The sequence below is a fragment of the Symphalangus syndactylus genome, chromosome 10 (genome assembly GCF_028878055.3).
Source record: "Symphalangus syndactylus isolate Jambi chromosome 10, NHGRI_mSymSyn1-v2.1_pri, whole genome shotgun sequence".
Taxonomy (NCBI): domain Eukaryota; kingdom Metazoa; phylum Chordata; class Mammalia; order Primates; family Hylobatidae; genus Symphalangus; species Symphalangus syndactylus.
This window is the reverse complement of record NC_072432.2, coordinates 105,979,981-105,997,131: the sequence shown is the minus strand read 5'-3', so window position 1 is coordinate 105,997,131 and position 17,151 is coordinate 105,979,981. Positions and strand designations below refer to the sequence as shown.

At 37.1% G+C, this 17,151-nt stretch overlaps 1 protein-coding gene across 1 annotated transcript in view; it reads right to left on the bottom strand.

The window, feature by feature from the left end:
• ACAD11 (acyl-CoA dehydrogenase family member 11) overlaps positions 1–17,151 on the bottom strand; it is a 99,340-nt gene that overhangs the window by 49,909 nt on the left and 32,280 nt on the right. Inside the window, exons 10-12 of the mRNA XM_055295418.2 lie at positions 14,109–14,186; positions 13,276–13,414; positions 1,674–1,781 (exon numbers count right to left, since the gene is read on the bottom strand). Of these exons, the coding sequence (XP_055151393.2) occupies positions 1,674–1,781; positions 13,276–13,414; positions 14,109–14,186 (325 nt within the window). The remainder of the gene's footprint in view (positions 1–1,673; positions 1,782–13,275; positions 13,415–14,108; positions 14,187–17,151) is intronic.

The following is a 17,151-nucleotide window of genomic DNA, read 5'->3' as shown; positions in this document are numbered from 1 at the left end:
CTTTCACTCCCCATTCCACCCTGCTTTTCCCATAACCTACACACAGTAGGTATTCAATACATGTGCACTGAAAGAATGAGTGAATGAATGAAGTATACTGAACATTGGGGATCAGTATTTTGAATTGTATTTTTGGCTTCCTCACTGATACATGAGTTGGGATACAACCCAGTCCTTTCTCCAATCAGCAAATATAGATAAAAGTAATGTTTTCTACTTCTCACAATGGAGATATGTACTAAATATTGATTGGCAAGACAGATTCCCCCCCATATAGTTTACTGTCTTAAGCAATTTCTAATGTGCCTTGCAAATTCCATCAGGAATGCTTTCACTGATTTATATACTTTGCATTCTTTAAAGCCTGTTCAACACTTAAGGTCTTCAGAAAATTCTCCATGGGACACCCTTAGACAACTGCTTTACTGCATGACACTTCAGAACTGTCTAGCTCTCAATCATAGCCATCTGCATTTGCTAATATGACACCCCTTTAAATGAGTCCTTCAGATATCCCATGTGTTCTGTTCCTAAAACTTAAGACTTGCTTTTTTTTTTCTTTTTTAGAAAGAGGGCTGTGTATTCTACTTATTTTGTAAACCCCACCTAGTGCTTTGTAGACAACACATCCTACTGTAGGTATTCAATAAATGCCTATTACTGATTTAAACGGAGATCAGTTCTGCTATTATAGTAGTCCCCTGTTATCTGTAGTTTTGCTATCTGAGGTTTCAGTTATGAGAGGCCAACTGCATTCCAAAAATATTAAGTGAAAAATTCCAGAAGTAAACAATTCGTAATTTTTAAATAGTGTACCATTCTGAGTATTGTTATAATTGTTCTATTTTATTATTAGTTATTATTAATGTCTTACTATGCCTAATTTATAGATTAAACTGTATCATAGGTACATATGTATAAGAAAAAACATAGTCTAAATAGGGTTCAGGACTATCCCCAGTTTTCAGACACCCACTGGGGGTCTTAGAACGTATCCCCGTCAGATAAAAGAGGAGTACTATATAAATGTATACTATGTTATACAAAACAATAAAATCTGGCCATTATTGAAAGCACTTAAAAATTATGGACAAGCAAAATTTGGTTTAATTCTAAACTAAATCACAAAACAATGATTTTTTTCTATTGAAGAGTTCTTAATGCTTCCTATGTACAAATGATATTAAATCTGTTTTTATTAACATGTTCCTTTATTTTCCCACATGATTATAATTTGAGCCATATGTCCAGTACTGGTGAAATTTCTATTTTTCTGGGTTTATGGAAGAGTTGAATATTTTATAAGTATCAATATAAAATTATCACAAAGATAGATATTTCATACATAAGAGCAAAGATGATCTTAAATATTCATATATAGCAATTTTAGTAATGACATCAAAAAATTGTGAAACTAAGTTTACTCTGCTGCTAATGCTATAGCAGGCTACTAGAGAACATCATATGATATTCTAACAAAGGAGAGGATCATATTTTTCTGAACATTTGAAAATGCCAAAATTTAATAACAGGCTCAAAATAAACATACTCACATTTTTGGCCAATGGCAAATTTGACTGAAACACAGAACCACATCCTGTATTTCTTCAGCTCATCCATAATAACTCCGGGATGACTGACTACACAAGGAGAGAATGGTGACTGGCATTTACCTGTCATACAGAAGCAAGAGGTAATGTTCCCTTGAAGAAGAGGCTCAAGCCACTGTTTCTTCTGTTCCTCACTTCCATACAGGTGCAGAACCTCCATGTTCCCTGTGTCTATACATAAAGAAGGAGTATTTGTTTTGCATTTGAAAATTTATCAATATGAAATCCACAACTTTATGTAGAGAGTACAGAAATGCATCTTTTTAAAGCAAATGTTTGCTAACAAAAATATTTTGAAACATATAGTAAATATAATTTATACTGACTGCATGTCATAAATATTTACAAGCACAGGGCATTTGGTGCATATTTATTCAACTTGTTCTGAATCACAGACTCTTCTTCAGTTCATCCCAATGAAGAATGGCACTAATGATGTCTAACTCAATTAGAACTGAAGGAAACAACTTACTGGCCTAAACCTTGCCTGCTGTATTGCAAATATGCCCTGCTAGAAGTGATTGCAATGCTCCCAGAGAACAATCAACATTGCATGTCCTACTGAGACTCCAGCCCTTAATTCTATCTGCTGTTCCTCAAACACACCCTATGCTTTCTAATTTCCACATATTTGCTTGGGCCAGGCTTTTTCTCAAGTGAAATTCTCCCTGTCCTTCACAAGTAAATTCCTGCTTATGAGCCACCTCCTCTGCAAAGAATCTCTGATTACCCAGTCAGTAATACCTCCTTCCTCTGAACTCACATAACAATTATTTCTATGTACCTCTAACATTGCTCTTACTTTTATGTACCCCATACTACCTAGAAAATACTTCATAATTCTCAAGGATGCTAAAGACAGAATCCCTGCCCTGGAAAGAAAATGGCAGTAGATAACTTCAAAGACCCTCTCTGACCCTTGGAGGGTATTGTTTATAGTACATGATGCACTGTAGTATCGCCCTTGGCTAACAAAGAATTCTTCATGACTGCCATGGAGTAAAATTTTCTAGATGGCTTCCTCCGATTTTCCATTCCTGTCAAATTTCTTAAAATACTGTCTAAAACCTTTCCCTTGAGTGTTGATTATTCAGAAGATTTTGAGAAAACAATTTTCATATCAACATTTACAATGACTTTAAGGATAGTTACTGAAATGCTTATGAAAATTGAGTTGCGTAAGTTAAATCTCTCAAGATGTCTGCATTCTGTTCAGGCACTCCTAACACAGCCAACATTATATCAACATTAACAAAATTCCTTGTAGATTAACACAGCTTAACATTCTTTTTGACTGAGGGAGAAAATAAGTCCTGAGTTATAATTCATGAAGCTCATTGTTTGTTTTCTTTGCCTGTTTTAAATTCACTGTTACTTGTTATAGTAAAAATAAGGTAAGTATTGAATTCAAAATATCCAAAAATTATCAGTTTCTTCCGAAAAGCTCACAAAGTCATCATTTACAGGTTGGAAAAAAAAACTTGGATAAACTACACCAACAAGAAAAATTATTTCCCATTAAAAAATATCAGACCAGCTCTCTAGATTCCTCCTCTCTGGGCAGGGCATCTCTAAAAGAAAGGCAGTAGCCCCAGTCAGGGGCTTATAGATGAAACTCCCATCTCCCTGGGACAGAGGACCTGCGGGAAGGGGTGGCTGTGGGCACAGCTTCAGCAGACTTCAACATTCCTGCCTGCTGGCACTGAAGAGAGCAGCGGATCTCCCAGCACAGTGCTTGAGCTCTGCTAAGGGACAGACTGCCTCCTCAACTGCCTCCATGCTTCCTGATGGGGAGACACCTCCCAACAGGGGTCGACATACACCTCAAACAGGAGAGCTCTGGCTGGTGTGTCGTGGGTGACCCTCAGGGACAAAGCTTCCAGAGGAAGGAACAGGCAGCAATCTTTGCTGTTCTGCAGCCTCCACTTGTGATATCCAGGCAAACAGGGTTGGGAGTGGACCTCCAGCAAACTCCAGCAGACCTGCAGCAGAGGGGCCTGACTCAGAAGGAAAACTAACAAACAGAAAGGAATAGCATGAACAACAAAAAGGACGCCTACACAAAAACTCCATCTGAAGGTCAACAACATCAAAGACCAAAGGTAGAAAAATCCACAAAGATGAGGAAAAACCAGTGCAAAAACGCTGAAAATTCCAAAAACCAGAATGCCTCTTCTCCTCCAAAGGATCACAACCCCTCACCAGCAAGGGAACAAAACTGGATGGAGAATGAGTTTGACGAATTGACAGAAGTAGGCTTCAGAAGGTGGGTAATAACAAACTCCTCTGAGCTAAAGGAGCATGTTCTAACCCAATGCAAGGAACCTAAGAACTTTGACAAAAGGTTAGAGGAATTGCTAACTAGAATAATCAGTTTAGAGAAGACCATAAATGACCTGATAGAGCTGAAAAACACAGCATGAGAACTTCGTGAAGTATACACAAGTATCAATAGCTGAATCAATCAAGCGAAAGAAAGGATATCAGAGACTAAAGATCAACTTAATGAAATAAAGCATGAAGACAAGATTAGAGAAAAAAGAATGAAAAGGAATAAACAAAGCCTCTAAAAAATATGGGATGACGTGAAAAGACCAAACCTAGGTTTGACTGGTGTACCTGAAAGTGATGGGGAGAATGGAATCAAACTGGAAAACACTCTTCAGGATATTATCCAGGAGAACTTCCCCAACCTAGCAAGAGAGGCCAACATTCAAATTCAGGAAATACAGAGAACACCACAAAGATACTCCTCAAGAAGAGCAACCCCAAGACACATAATCATCAGATTCACCAAGTTTGAAATGAAAGAAAAAATGTGAGGGGCAGCCAGAGAGAAAGGTCAGGTTACCCACAAAAGGAAGCCCATCAGACTAACAGTAGATCTCTCTGCAGAAACCCTACAAGCCAGAAGAGAGTGGGGGCCAATATTCAACATTCTTAAAGAAAAGAAATTTTCAACCCAGAATTTCATATCCAGCCAAACTAAGCTTCATAAGCGAAAGAAAAATAAAATCCTTGACAGACAAGCAAATGCTGGGAGAGCTTTTGTCACCACCAGGCCTGTCTTACAACAGCTCCGGAAGGAAGCACTAAACATGCAAAGCAAAAACTGGTACTAGCCACTGCAAAAACATACCAAATTGTAAAGACCATCGACACTATAAAGAAACTGCATCAACTAACAGGCAAAATAACCAGCTAGCATCATAATGACAGGATCAAATTCACATATAACAATATTAACCTTAAATGTAAATGGGTTAAATGCCCCAATTAAAAGACACACACTGGCAAATTGGATAAAGAGTCAAGACCCATTGGTTTGCTGTATTCAGGAGACCCATCTCACATGCACAGACACACATAGGCTCAAAATAAAGGGACGGAGGAAGATTTACCAAGAAAATGGAAAGCAAAACAAAAACAAACAAAAAAGCAGGGGTTACAATCCTAGTTTCTAATAAAACAGACTTTAAACCAACAAAGATAAAAAAAAAAGACGAAGAAGGACATTACATAATGGTAAAGGGATCAATGCAACAAGAAGAGCTAACTATCCTAAATATATATGCACCCCAAACAGGAGCACCCAGATTCATAAAGCAAGTTCTTAGAGACTACAAAGAGACTTAGACTCCCACACAATAATAGTGGGAGACTTTAATACCCCACTGTCAATATTAGACAGGTTGACGAGACAGAAAATTAACAAGGATATTCAGGACTGGAACTCAGCTCTGGACCAAGCAGACCTAGTAGTCATCTACAGAACTCTATACCCCAAACTGACAGAATATACATCCTTCTCAGCACCACATTGCACTTATTCTAAAATTGACCACATAATTGGAAGTAAAACACTCCTCAGAAAATGCAAAAGAATTGAAATCATAACAAAAAGTCTCTCAGACCACAGTGCAATCAAATTAGAACTCAGGATTAAGAAACTCACTCAAAACCGCACATCTATATGATAACTGAACAACCTGCTCCTGAATGACTACTGGACAAATAATGAAATTACGGCAGAAATAAATAAGTTATTTGAAACCAGTAAGAACAAAGACACAATGTACCAGAATCTCTGGGACACAGCTAAAGCAGTATTTAGAGGGAAATTTTTAGCACTAAATGCCCACAGGAGAAAGCGGGAAAGATTTAAAATTGACACGCTAACATCACAATTAAAAGAACTAGAGAAGCAAGCCAAACGAATTCAAAAGCTAGCAGAAGACAAGAAATAACTAAGATCAGAGCAGAACTGAAGGAGATAGAGATAAGAAAAACCCTTCAAAAAATAAATGAATCCAGGAGCTGGTTTTTTGAAAAGATTAACTAAATACACCACTAGCCAGACTAATAAAGAAAAGAGAAGAGTCAAATAGACACAATAAAAAATGATAAAGGGGTATCAACACTGATCCCACAGAAATACAAACTACCATCAGAGAATACTACAAACACCCTATGCAAATAAACTAGAAAATCTAGAAGAAATGGATAAACTCCTGGACACATATACCCTCCCAAGATTAAACCAAAAAGAAGTCAAATCCCTGAATAGACCAATAATAAGGTCTGAAAATGAGGCAGTAATTAACAGCCCACCAACCCAAAAAAGCGCAGGACCAGATGGATTCACAGTCAAATTATACCAGAGATACAAAGAGGAGCTGGTACCATTCCTTCTGAAACTATTCCAATCAATAGAAAAAGAGGGACTCCTTCCTAACTCGTTTTATGAGGCCAACATCATCCTGATACCAAAGCCGGGCAGAGACACAACAAAAAAAGAGAATTTTAGACCAATATCCTTGATGAACATTGATGCAAAAATCCTCAGTAAAATACTGGCAAACCGAATCCAGCAGCACATCAAAAAGCTTATCCACCATGAACAAGTGGGCTTCATCCCTGGGATGCAAGGCTGGTTGAACACATGCAAATCAATAAACGTAATCCAGCACATAAACAGAACCAAAGACAAAAACCACATGATTATCTCAAGAGATGCAGAAAGGGCCTTTGACAAAATTCAACAACCCTTCATGCTAAAAACTCTCAATAAATTAGGTATTGATGGGAAGTATCTCAAAATAATAAGAGCTATCTATGACAAACCCACAGCCAATATCATACTGAATGGACAAAAAACTGGAAGCATTCCCCTTGAAAACTGGCACAAGACAGGGATGCCCTCTCTCACCACTCCTATTCAACATAGTGTTGGAAGTTCTGGCCAGGGCAATCAGGCAGGAGAAGGAAATAAAGGGCATTCAATTAGGAAACGAGGAAGTCAAATTGTCCCTGTTTGCAGATGACATGATTGTATATCTAGAAAACCCCATTGTCTCAGCCCAAAATCTCCTTAAGCTGATAAGCAACTTCAGCAAAGTCTCAGGATACAAAATCAATGTGCAAAAATCACAAGCATTCTTGTACACCAGTAACAGATAAACAGAGAGCCAAATCATGAGTGAACTCCCATTCACAATTGCTTCAAAGAGAATAAAATACCTAGGAATCCAACTTACAAGGGACATGAAGGATGTGTTCAAGGAGAACTACAAACCACTGCTCAATGAAATAAAAGAGGATACAAACAAATGGAAGAACATTCCATGCTCATGGGTAGGAAGAATCAATATAGTGAAAATGGCCATACTGCCCAAGGTAATTTATAGATTCAATGCCATCCCCATCAAGGTACCAATGACTGTCTTCACAGAATTGGAAAAAACTACTTTGAAGTTCATATGGAATCAAAAAAGAGCCCACATTGCCAAGTCAATCCTAAGCCAAAAGAACAAAACTGGAGGCATCAGACTACCTGACTTCAAACTATACTGCAAGGCTACAGTAACCAAAACAGTGTGGTACTGGTACCAAAACAGAGATATAAACCAATGGAAAAGAACAGAGCCCTCAGAAATAATGCTACATATCTACAACTATCTGATCTTTGACAAACCTGACAAAAACAAGAAATGGGGAAAGGAGTCCCTATTTAATAAATGGTGCTGGGAAAACTGGCTAGCCATATGTAGAAAGCTGAAACTGGATCCCTTCCTTACACTTTATACAAAAATTAATTCAAGATGGTTTAAAGACTTACATGTTAGACCTAAAACCATAAAAACCCTAGAAGAAAACCTAGGCAATACCATTCAGGACATAGGCATGGGCAAGGACTTCATGTCTAAAACACCAAAAGGAATGGCAACAAAAGCCAAAATTGACAAATGGGATCTAATTAAACTAAAGAGTTTCTGCACAGCAAAAGAAACTACCATCAGAGTGAACAGGCAACCTACAGAATGGGAGAAAATTTTTGCAACCTACTCTTCTGACAAAGGGCTAACATCCAGAATCTACAATGAACTCAAAAAATTTACAAGAAAAAAACAAACAACCCCATCAAAAAGTGGGCAAAGGACATGAACAGACACTTCTCAAAAGAAGATATTTATGCAGCCAAAAAACACGTGAAAAAATGCTCATCATCACTGGCCATCAGAGAAATGCAAATCAAAACCACAATGAGATACCATCTCACACCAGTTAGAATGGCCATCATTAAAAAGTCAGGAAACAACAGGTGCTGGAGAGGATGTGGAGAAATAGGAACACTTTTACACTGTTGGTGGGACTGTAAACTAGTTCAACCATTGTGGAAGTCAGTGTGGCGATTCCTCAGGGATCTAGAACTAGAAATACCATTTGACCCAGCCATCCCATTACTGGGTATATACCCAAAGGACTATAAATCATGCTGCTATAAAGACACATGCACACGTATGTTTGTTGCGGCACTATTCACAATAGCAAAGACTTGGAACCAACCCAAATGTCCAACAACGATAGACTGGATTAAGAAAATGTGGCACATATACACCATGGAATACTATGCAGCCATAAAATATGATGAGTTCGTGTCCTTTGTAGGGACATGGATGAAACTGGAAACCATCATTCTCAGTAAACTATCGCAAGGACAAAAAACCAAACACCGCATGTTCTCACTCATAGGTGGGAATTGAACAATGAGAACTCATGGACACAGGAAGGGGAACATCACACCCCGGGGACTGTTGTGGGTTGGGGGGATGGGGGAGGGACAGCATTAGGAGATATACCTAATGCTAAATGACGAGTTAATGGGTGCAGCAAACCAACACGGCATGTGGATACATATGTAACAAACCTGCACATTGTGCACATGTACCCTAAAACCTAAAGTATAATAATAAAATTAAAAAAAAAGAATTTCCTATTTAATAAATGGTGTTGGGAAAACTGGCTAGCCATATGCAGAAAGCTGAAACTGGATGCCTTCCTTACGCCTTATACAAAAATTAACTCAATATGGATTAAAGACTTAAATGTAAGACCTAAAACGACAAAAACCCTAGAAAAAAACCTAGGCAATACCATTCAGGACATAGGCATGGGCAAAGACTTCATGACTAAAACACCAAAAGCAACGGCAACAAAAGCCAAAATAGACAAACGGGATCTAATTAAACTAAAGAGCTTCTGCACAGCAAAAGAAACTATCACCAGAGTGAACAGGCCACCTACAGAATAGGAGAAAAATTTTGCACTTCATCCATCTGACAAAGGGCTAATATCCAGAATCTACAAAGAACTTAGACAAATTTACAAGAAAAAACAACAAACCCCATCAAAAAGTGGGTGAAGGATATGAACAGACACTTCTCGAAAGAAGACATTCATGAGCCCAACAAACATATGAAAAAAAGCTTATCATCACTGGTCATTATAGAAACACAAACCAAAACCACAATGAGATACCATCTCATGCCAGTTAGAATGGCGATCATCAAAAAGTCAGGAAACAACAGATGCTGGAGAGGATGTGGAGAAATAGGAAAGCTTTTACACTGTTGGTGGGAGTGTAAATTAGTTCAACCATTGTGGAAGACAGTGTGGTGATTCCTCAAGGATGTAGAACCAGAAATACCATTTGACCCACCAATCCCATTACTGGATATATACCCAAAGGATTATAAATCATTCTATTATAAAGACACATGCACATGTATGTTTATTGCAGCACTATTCACAATAGCAAAGACTTGGACCCAATCCAAATGCCCATCAATGACAGACTGGATAAAGAAAATGTGGCACATACACATCATGGAATACTATGCAGCCATAAAAAGGGATGAGTTCCTGTACTTTGCAGGGACATGGATGAAGCTGGAAACCATCATTCTCAGTAAACTAATACAGGAACAGAAAACCAAACACTGCATGTTCTCACTCGTAAGTGGGAGTTGAACAATGAAAACACATGGACACAGGGAGGGGAACATCACATATCAGTGCCTGTCGCAAGGTGAGGGGCTAGGGGAGAGACAGCATTAAGAGAAATACCTAATGTAGATGACAGCAAACCACCATGGCACGTGTATACCTACGTAACAAACCTGCATGTTCTGCACATGTATCCCAGAACTTGAAGTATATAAAACAAATACCAGCCCAAAGGCCCCCAAATTTTCCAGTAATAGCTTTAGAATTAAAGTTGCTATTTTTAACATTCCAATATACAATGTTGTACGACTTAATGAAGGGGGGAAAAGGGCAAATTGGAAGACTACATATGTTTCCCATATGTTTTATAACTATTTGGGAAATGATCTGGGTGACTTGAGTAGAAATTCATCTTTTATACTTAAGAAACCTCTCAAAGTATTTACTCAACATCAATTATACTGCCTTCTTCATCTGCTTTGGAAATGATCCAAAATGCAATGCTTGAGGCCTTCATGGTATCTCCACCACAAAGAGAAAACGCCTAGTTTTCTATTTATAGTTTTACACAACTCATTTGCTTAGGAGAGTTGCTCATCATTTCTTAGAGCAAATCTCTGTCCAATTTTAAAATTTCAGCAATTTAGTTATCTCATTTAGGCAGTACAGCTGATGGACTCATGAAATTTTAATGCTATAGTAAAATCCATGACCATCTAGTGAAAAGTGAGTTCACAGGTCAAATTATAAAATAGTGGCAGAGCTGAATCTGCAAGAGAAGTCTTTGGTAGCATTCTTTTTCATATTATGATCCATTAGTGCATCATGAAATCAACTTAATGGAACATAGCTAGCATTCTCTAAAAAATGAAATAGAACAAAATAGAATGCATTAGATTAGACTCAGTGGAAAATATCCAAATGCACTTGCATGTAGTAAGATAAACTCTTGTTTTGTGAAACTTTTGTTTCAATAATATACATCTATCCATCCATCCATCCATCCATCCATCCATTCATTCTGAACATATACATACACCTATATATTCTACAAATTGGGTCACAATATAAAATATAAAATATATTTCTTACTATGAATATCAATCAAAAATGTTTTAAACAAAAAGACTACCCACTCAGTTCCCTTTCCACAAAATCATGCTGCCTTTGTAGAATGATGTAATAGCCTTACACAGTTGAGATGAAATCTTTAGAAGCTCTGTGAATAGACTTTACTTTTACAGTAGCTTATTATTGGATTACAATGTAGTACAGCAGTAATTTGATAAATCAGTGTTTAGAAAAGAGAAAATCATTTCAGGGACAAGTTCAACCATTATCAGAAATCTACCAACTATTTTAATGATGCCAAAGCAATGAGACAAAGTCCAGTGTGGAAAATCCAGAGTGCATTTTGTCTCAGAAGTCCAGTACTGTCTTATATACCTCTCTCTGGCAGCTTGCATTAACTTATTTTTGGTAGAGCTTTAGCACCAGGGCCATGCATAAACACAGAAAGCAATACTGAGGCCTATCTTGTGCAGGGATGGGCCTGCCATTGGATATTGTCCCATAATCATCCTACTACAAATCAAGTGCTAGTCCTTGACTGGTAGCATTAGGATAATCAGAGTAATTTGAAAAAAAAAAAATTCCCAGGGTCTACCCTAGATATACTGAATCAGAATCTCTAGGGATGGAGGCTGGGAATCTAGATTTTTCAAAGGTTCTTTAGGTGGTTCTTCTGCAAATCCAGGTTTGAAGATACCTCCTATAGACTATGTTCCAGGTTTACTCCTTTCATTCTACTTTTTAAAAAATTGGCCTCCTACCTTCATGTTTTCAATTTGATTTTCACCTCAAAATCCTTGGAGGCATCCTTGACTCTTCCATTAATACCCCATATCCAATCAGGATATCCTCATGGCTCTGCCTTTAAAATATATTTAGAATCTTGCTACTTATCACCCACTACACTACTACCACCCCAGTCTAAACCACCATTATCTCTCACCGGAATTACTGCCGCAGACTCTCTGCTTCCTTCTTACCCTCCTTTGGTCAATTCTCAACATAGCAGTCAAGGTGATCCTTTCAAAACTGAAGTTACAACTTATCACTAATCTGCTCAAAATTCCCATTGGCTCATCCTTTCAATGAAGGTATAAGCCCCTCTTATTTGCCCTATAAAGCTCAAAATGTGAGGCCCTTGCCTCTCTGATCTCTTCTCCTACTATTATTTTCCTGGCCACACTAGCCTCTGGTTATTACTGGAATACATCAATCACATTCTTGCCTTTTCTGTTCCATCTACTATAAGAACTCTTTCCTTGGCCGGGTACGGTGGCTCACGCTTGTAATCCCAGCACTTTGGGAGGCCGAGGTGGGCAGATCATGAGGTCAGGAGATCGAGACCATGGTGAAACCCCGTCTCTACTAAAAATACAAAAAATTAGCCAGGCGTGGTGGCGGGCGCCTGTAGTCCCAGCTACTTGGAGAGGCTGAGGCAGGAGAATGACGTGACCCCGGGAGGCAGAGCTTGCAGTGAGCCGAGATCGCGCCACTGCATTCCAGCCTGGGCGACAGAGCGAGAATCCATCTCAAAAAAAAAAAAAAAAAAAAAAAAGAACTCTTTCCTCATATAACAGCATGGCTAACTCAAGCAATCACCTTATGTAAGTCATTACCAAATGTCATTTTCTCAATGAGGCCTATTCTATTTAAAATGACCATTCTATTTAAAAATGTAACCTATATTCCCTGTACTTCAAATTTCAGAGCTCCTCTATTCTGCTGTTTTCTTTTTTCCAAAGCACTTTTCATCTTCAAACTTATTACATAAGTTTGAAGTTTACTTATTATAATTATTATTTATTTTTGTCTCCTTGTATGTCAACTAGATCCTTGAAAGAAGTCATCTTTGTGTATTTTATTCACTGATATATCATTGCGAGAACATAGAACACTGCTTGGGACATAGTAGGTAATCAGTAAATAATTGGTAAATGAATGGTTTATTCATTTGGTGAATGAATAGTGAGGCTAACCAAAAGATTTGAAACTCTCTATCCATTCCAACTAGTAATAGAAATATCCAATTCCCATGGATCCACGATCCATGATCCTTACATGACCAATCCCTTTGGTGGCTAATTTTTTTCACCAATACTTTTAATTGTAATGATATTTAACAAAAGAATAGTCCAATGAAAATTTCAAATCCATTTTTTATATTTAAATCAAAGTAACTGAAAAGTAAAATTATAGCCAAATTCATAAGTCAATAACTTTGTATAAAAACACATTCTTATCATATATAGAAATTTTAAACACTGATCAAAATATTAGAAAAAAGTATGTTTTCAATTAATGTAGTAACCTGGTGCTTGGCAGTTAAAGACATCTGGAGCAAAAAAGCATTTTCCTGTTTCTTCGGCAATCAAGGCATAGTCCACGTGGCTGAGACCGCTGACAGCCGGCAAAAACAAGTTCCAGAGACCCTCAGCTTTGGCCATTTCCTGTTAAGGTGATGAACATGCCAGAGTGACCATAATTTACCAGGACTCACAGTAGTTTATTTCTTTTTTAAATATTGGCATTTATGATCTTTGAAATTTAAAAACACTTATGGGGTTATTTATTTTACTGTATTCTTCAGTGAGCAAAACCAAGTTCTTATTAATTCATTATAAATCAACAGTTTAACCATTAATAAAATGTCTTTTCCTCCATGCTTCCTTGGATTTGGCTGAAAAATTAAGTTTGCTACTTGAGAACTTCTTCTGTAATCAGAACTATTACAACATCTCCCACATTTGAGTATGATATGCCAAATATACTACTTTGTGCATTTTAATTTCTTACATGAATTGAAGTTAAGATTTGAAAAACATGAAATTTGGATTAATTCTATGTGGGACAAATGCCCTGCCTTGAAATCAGTCTCAATTCAATGATGGCTAATAATGAATAGTTTTAATCATATTTTTTCCTTTGAACAGTTGTAAGAGGCTGTCTTCATTACTATCATATATAGAACACTATCTAGCCTAATTTGTAGGTTATAGATTCTATTTATTAACTTTCTTTTTTTAAAGGTTATTATTGATATAATTTTCCTCTACATATATAACAATAGCAACAACAAAACTAAGGTCTAGGTTCTCAAAAAACACTTGCATATGAATTTTCTAGCGTTAAAGATTTTCTTACCTTGAGTTTATCAATCACTAAAGGTTTTCCCCACTTGTCCACTGAATTTTCATTTTGAACATAGAACTCAGTTACCTCCTTAAAGTAATAAAAGAAAAAAAATTCACTAGCTAAAGTTAATACAAAGTAAACAATGTCATAAACTGCTAATATCTAAAATAAACATTTTTAGGTGAAGATGCTTTTTCAGCTATTATTAAACCAGACACAGAAGCATAAAACATTCTAAAGGTTTGCTGATCACAAAATCATGCTGCCACAATATTAGATAGTAGGCTACTAAAATCTTATACCAAGATTTGAGTGTTTCCCGCATGTTCTCACTCATAGGTGGGAATTGAACAATGAGAACACATGGACACAGGAAGGGGAACATCACCCTCCGGGGACTGTTGTGGGGTGGGGGGAGGGGGGAGGGACAGCATTAGGAGATATACCTAATGCTAAATGACGAGTTAATGGGTGCGCAAAACAACATGGCACATGGATACATATGTAACAAACCTGCACATTGTGCACATGTACCCTAAAACCTAAAGTATAATAATAAAAAAAAAAGATTTGAGTGTTTCATTTCTAGCAATACGACAAACTAGACAGTCATAGAAACCGCTCAACTAAAAATGTTGGGTAAAATATTAAAAATAGTTTTAAAATACATTTATTACTACATAGCTGTGCTGGAAGGAAAATAAGAAAATTCCTTGGAGGCCAGAAACAAAAAAGCCTGACTCTTCTAGTGTGAGCACACATTGCAGCCAAGTTTGTCCAGGGCATATAGGCTGATCTATGTTAGCCCAGTTACGCCCTAGGTTTTAATGGGCCACACATGCAGGAGTCAGACATAGTCAAATGCCCCAAACATGGCAAGAGGGAGGATCAAAGATCAGCTCTTCCCTCTACCAAAGCTAGGCTGCTTGATGAGTAAAACCTAAGTGGAAGAAAATTTGAAAAGCAAAAACAAACAAACAGAAAACCCACCCCTCAGAGGTAGACCGTGGGAATACAGGCCTTTATATAGGTCTTAGTTCTGGTTGGAATAGACAAAATAAACATTTCTAACTGAAGCCTGTTTTCACCCAAGTTTGGGACTGAATTCACAGACTTATGGGGCACTAAAACTTTAAGCCAAAATTTAAGTTTACAGTGTTTCTGGTGACAGTGCCTGCTAACACCTGGCAGATGTGAAAACAAATCCTATCTGTATGAAAGAGCTTTAAACAAAGCCTTAAATAACTTTCACAGATAAAATTCCAGAACATGAGTTCAAAATAAAAAACTATTTATCACTCAAGGAAACAAGCCACCATTAGTAAGAGTTAGGAAAAACAATCATTCACCAAGACAGAATTGCACTTCCCAAAGACTATAAATAGAGTAATGATCAGTCACAGGACATAAACTATTTGTATTTAATAGATTTCAAGAATAAAGGAAGAAATTAAAAGTATAACAAAGGACTATCAAAAGTGACCAGGCACATTTGAAAAAGAATTGAATAAAACCCAAGGAAAGGAAAACCATAGAGATGAAACTTAAAAACTCTATGGCAGTGATTCCCAAATTTTGTTGGCTCTCAGAATCTCCTGGGGAACTTGGTAAAAATATGGGGGCCTAAGCTTTGTCCTACTTCAATGAACCTGCACTTCTGTGTCCTTTACTAGCTTAAGCAATTCTCACACACTCCAAAATTTGAAAACAGTTACTCTGTGGATGTTGAAAAATAGATTAGATAACAGCTGAAAAAACAAATCATAAACTGGAAGAAAGACCTGAAGAAATTACTCAGAATGACGCACAGAAACTCAAAAGAAGGCAAATATGAGTGGTAAAGGAATATAATGAATTCAAAGAGAAGTTCTAACATAAGTCTAATTGGAGTCCCAGACATAAAGAATGAAGAGAGCGGCAATATTTGGAAAAATTAATCTTAAAAGTTTTCGGAACTGATAAGACAGCAATCCTCAAATTTGGAAAGCCAATGAAGCCAGAGCATAGTAAAACTACAGAACATTAAAGAGAAAGAAAAGCTCTTAAAAAGAGAAAGAGGAAGTTGCCTCCTTAGCACAGTAGGGCAGTGCATCACTCTCATAATCTGAAAAAGAGAAAGAAGAGGGGAAAAAAGAAAGATTACTGATAATTAAACAACAGTTAAGATTGAGAGCTGACATCTCAAAGCAACAAATGAAGCCAGAAATCACTGGGATAATAGCTTCAATTGCTGAGAGAAAATAACTGTCATTGTAAAATTCTATATGCAATAAAACTATCTTTCACGAACTAGGGCAAAATAAAGGTATTAACAATAAGTAAAGTCATTGCCACCTCTCCCCAGCAAGAAAAAAGGAAAACAACAACAACAAAAAAAGATAAACAAAGGAAAGGGAAAGGTTTACTAGCACATTCACACTAAAGGAACTTGACCTAGAAGAAACATCAGAGTTGCAAGAAGGAATAGTAAATAAATAAAATGATAAATAGGTAGGTAAACTTAAAATTTAAAACTATAATCCCAGCATTTTGGGAGGCCAAGGTGGGCAGATTACTTGAGGTCAGAAATTTGACACTAGCCTGGCCAACATAATGAAACCCCATCTTTACCAAAATACACAAAAATTAGCTGAGTGTGGTGGCACATGGCTATAGTCCCAGCTACTCAGGAGGCTGAGGCGGGAGAATCACTTGAACCCAGGAAGCAGAGGTTGCAGTGAGCCGAGATTGCCCCACCCCACTGCAACCTGGGTGACAGAATGAGACTCTGTCTCAAAAAAAAAAAAAAAAAAAGCCAAATAAAACAATAACAATCTCTAATTTGTACAACTAAAAGAATATAGAACAAAAATATTGGAGTATAACAGCATTTTCCAAGATTTTGCTATTATAGTATCTCTGTATGTTTCTACACTTAGGCTAGTGGTATTACTTACAAACATTGTCAAAACTCTTAATCCATATTATCAAATTATTTTCCAAATCATTCTATCAGTTTACACTCAGATAACAATGTACTAAAATGTTCCTTTCATTGAAGCATGGCTAGTCT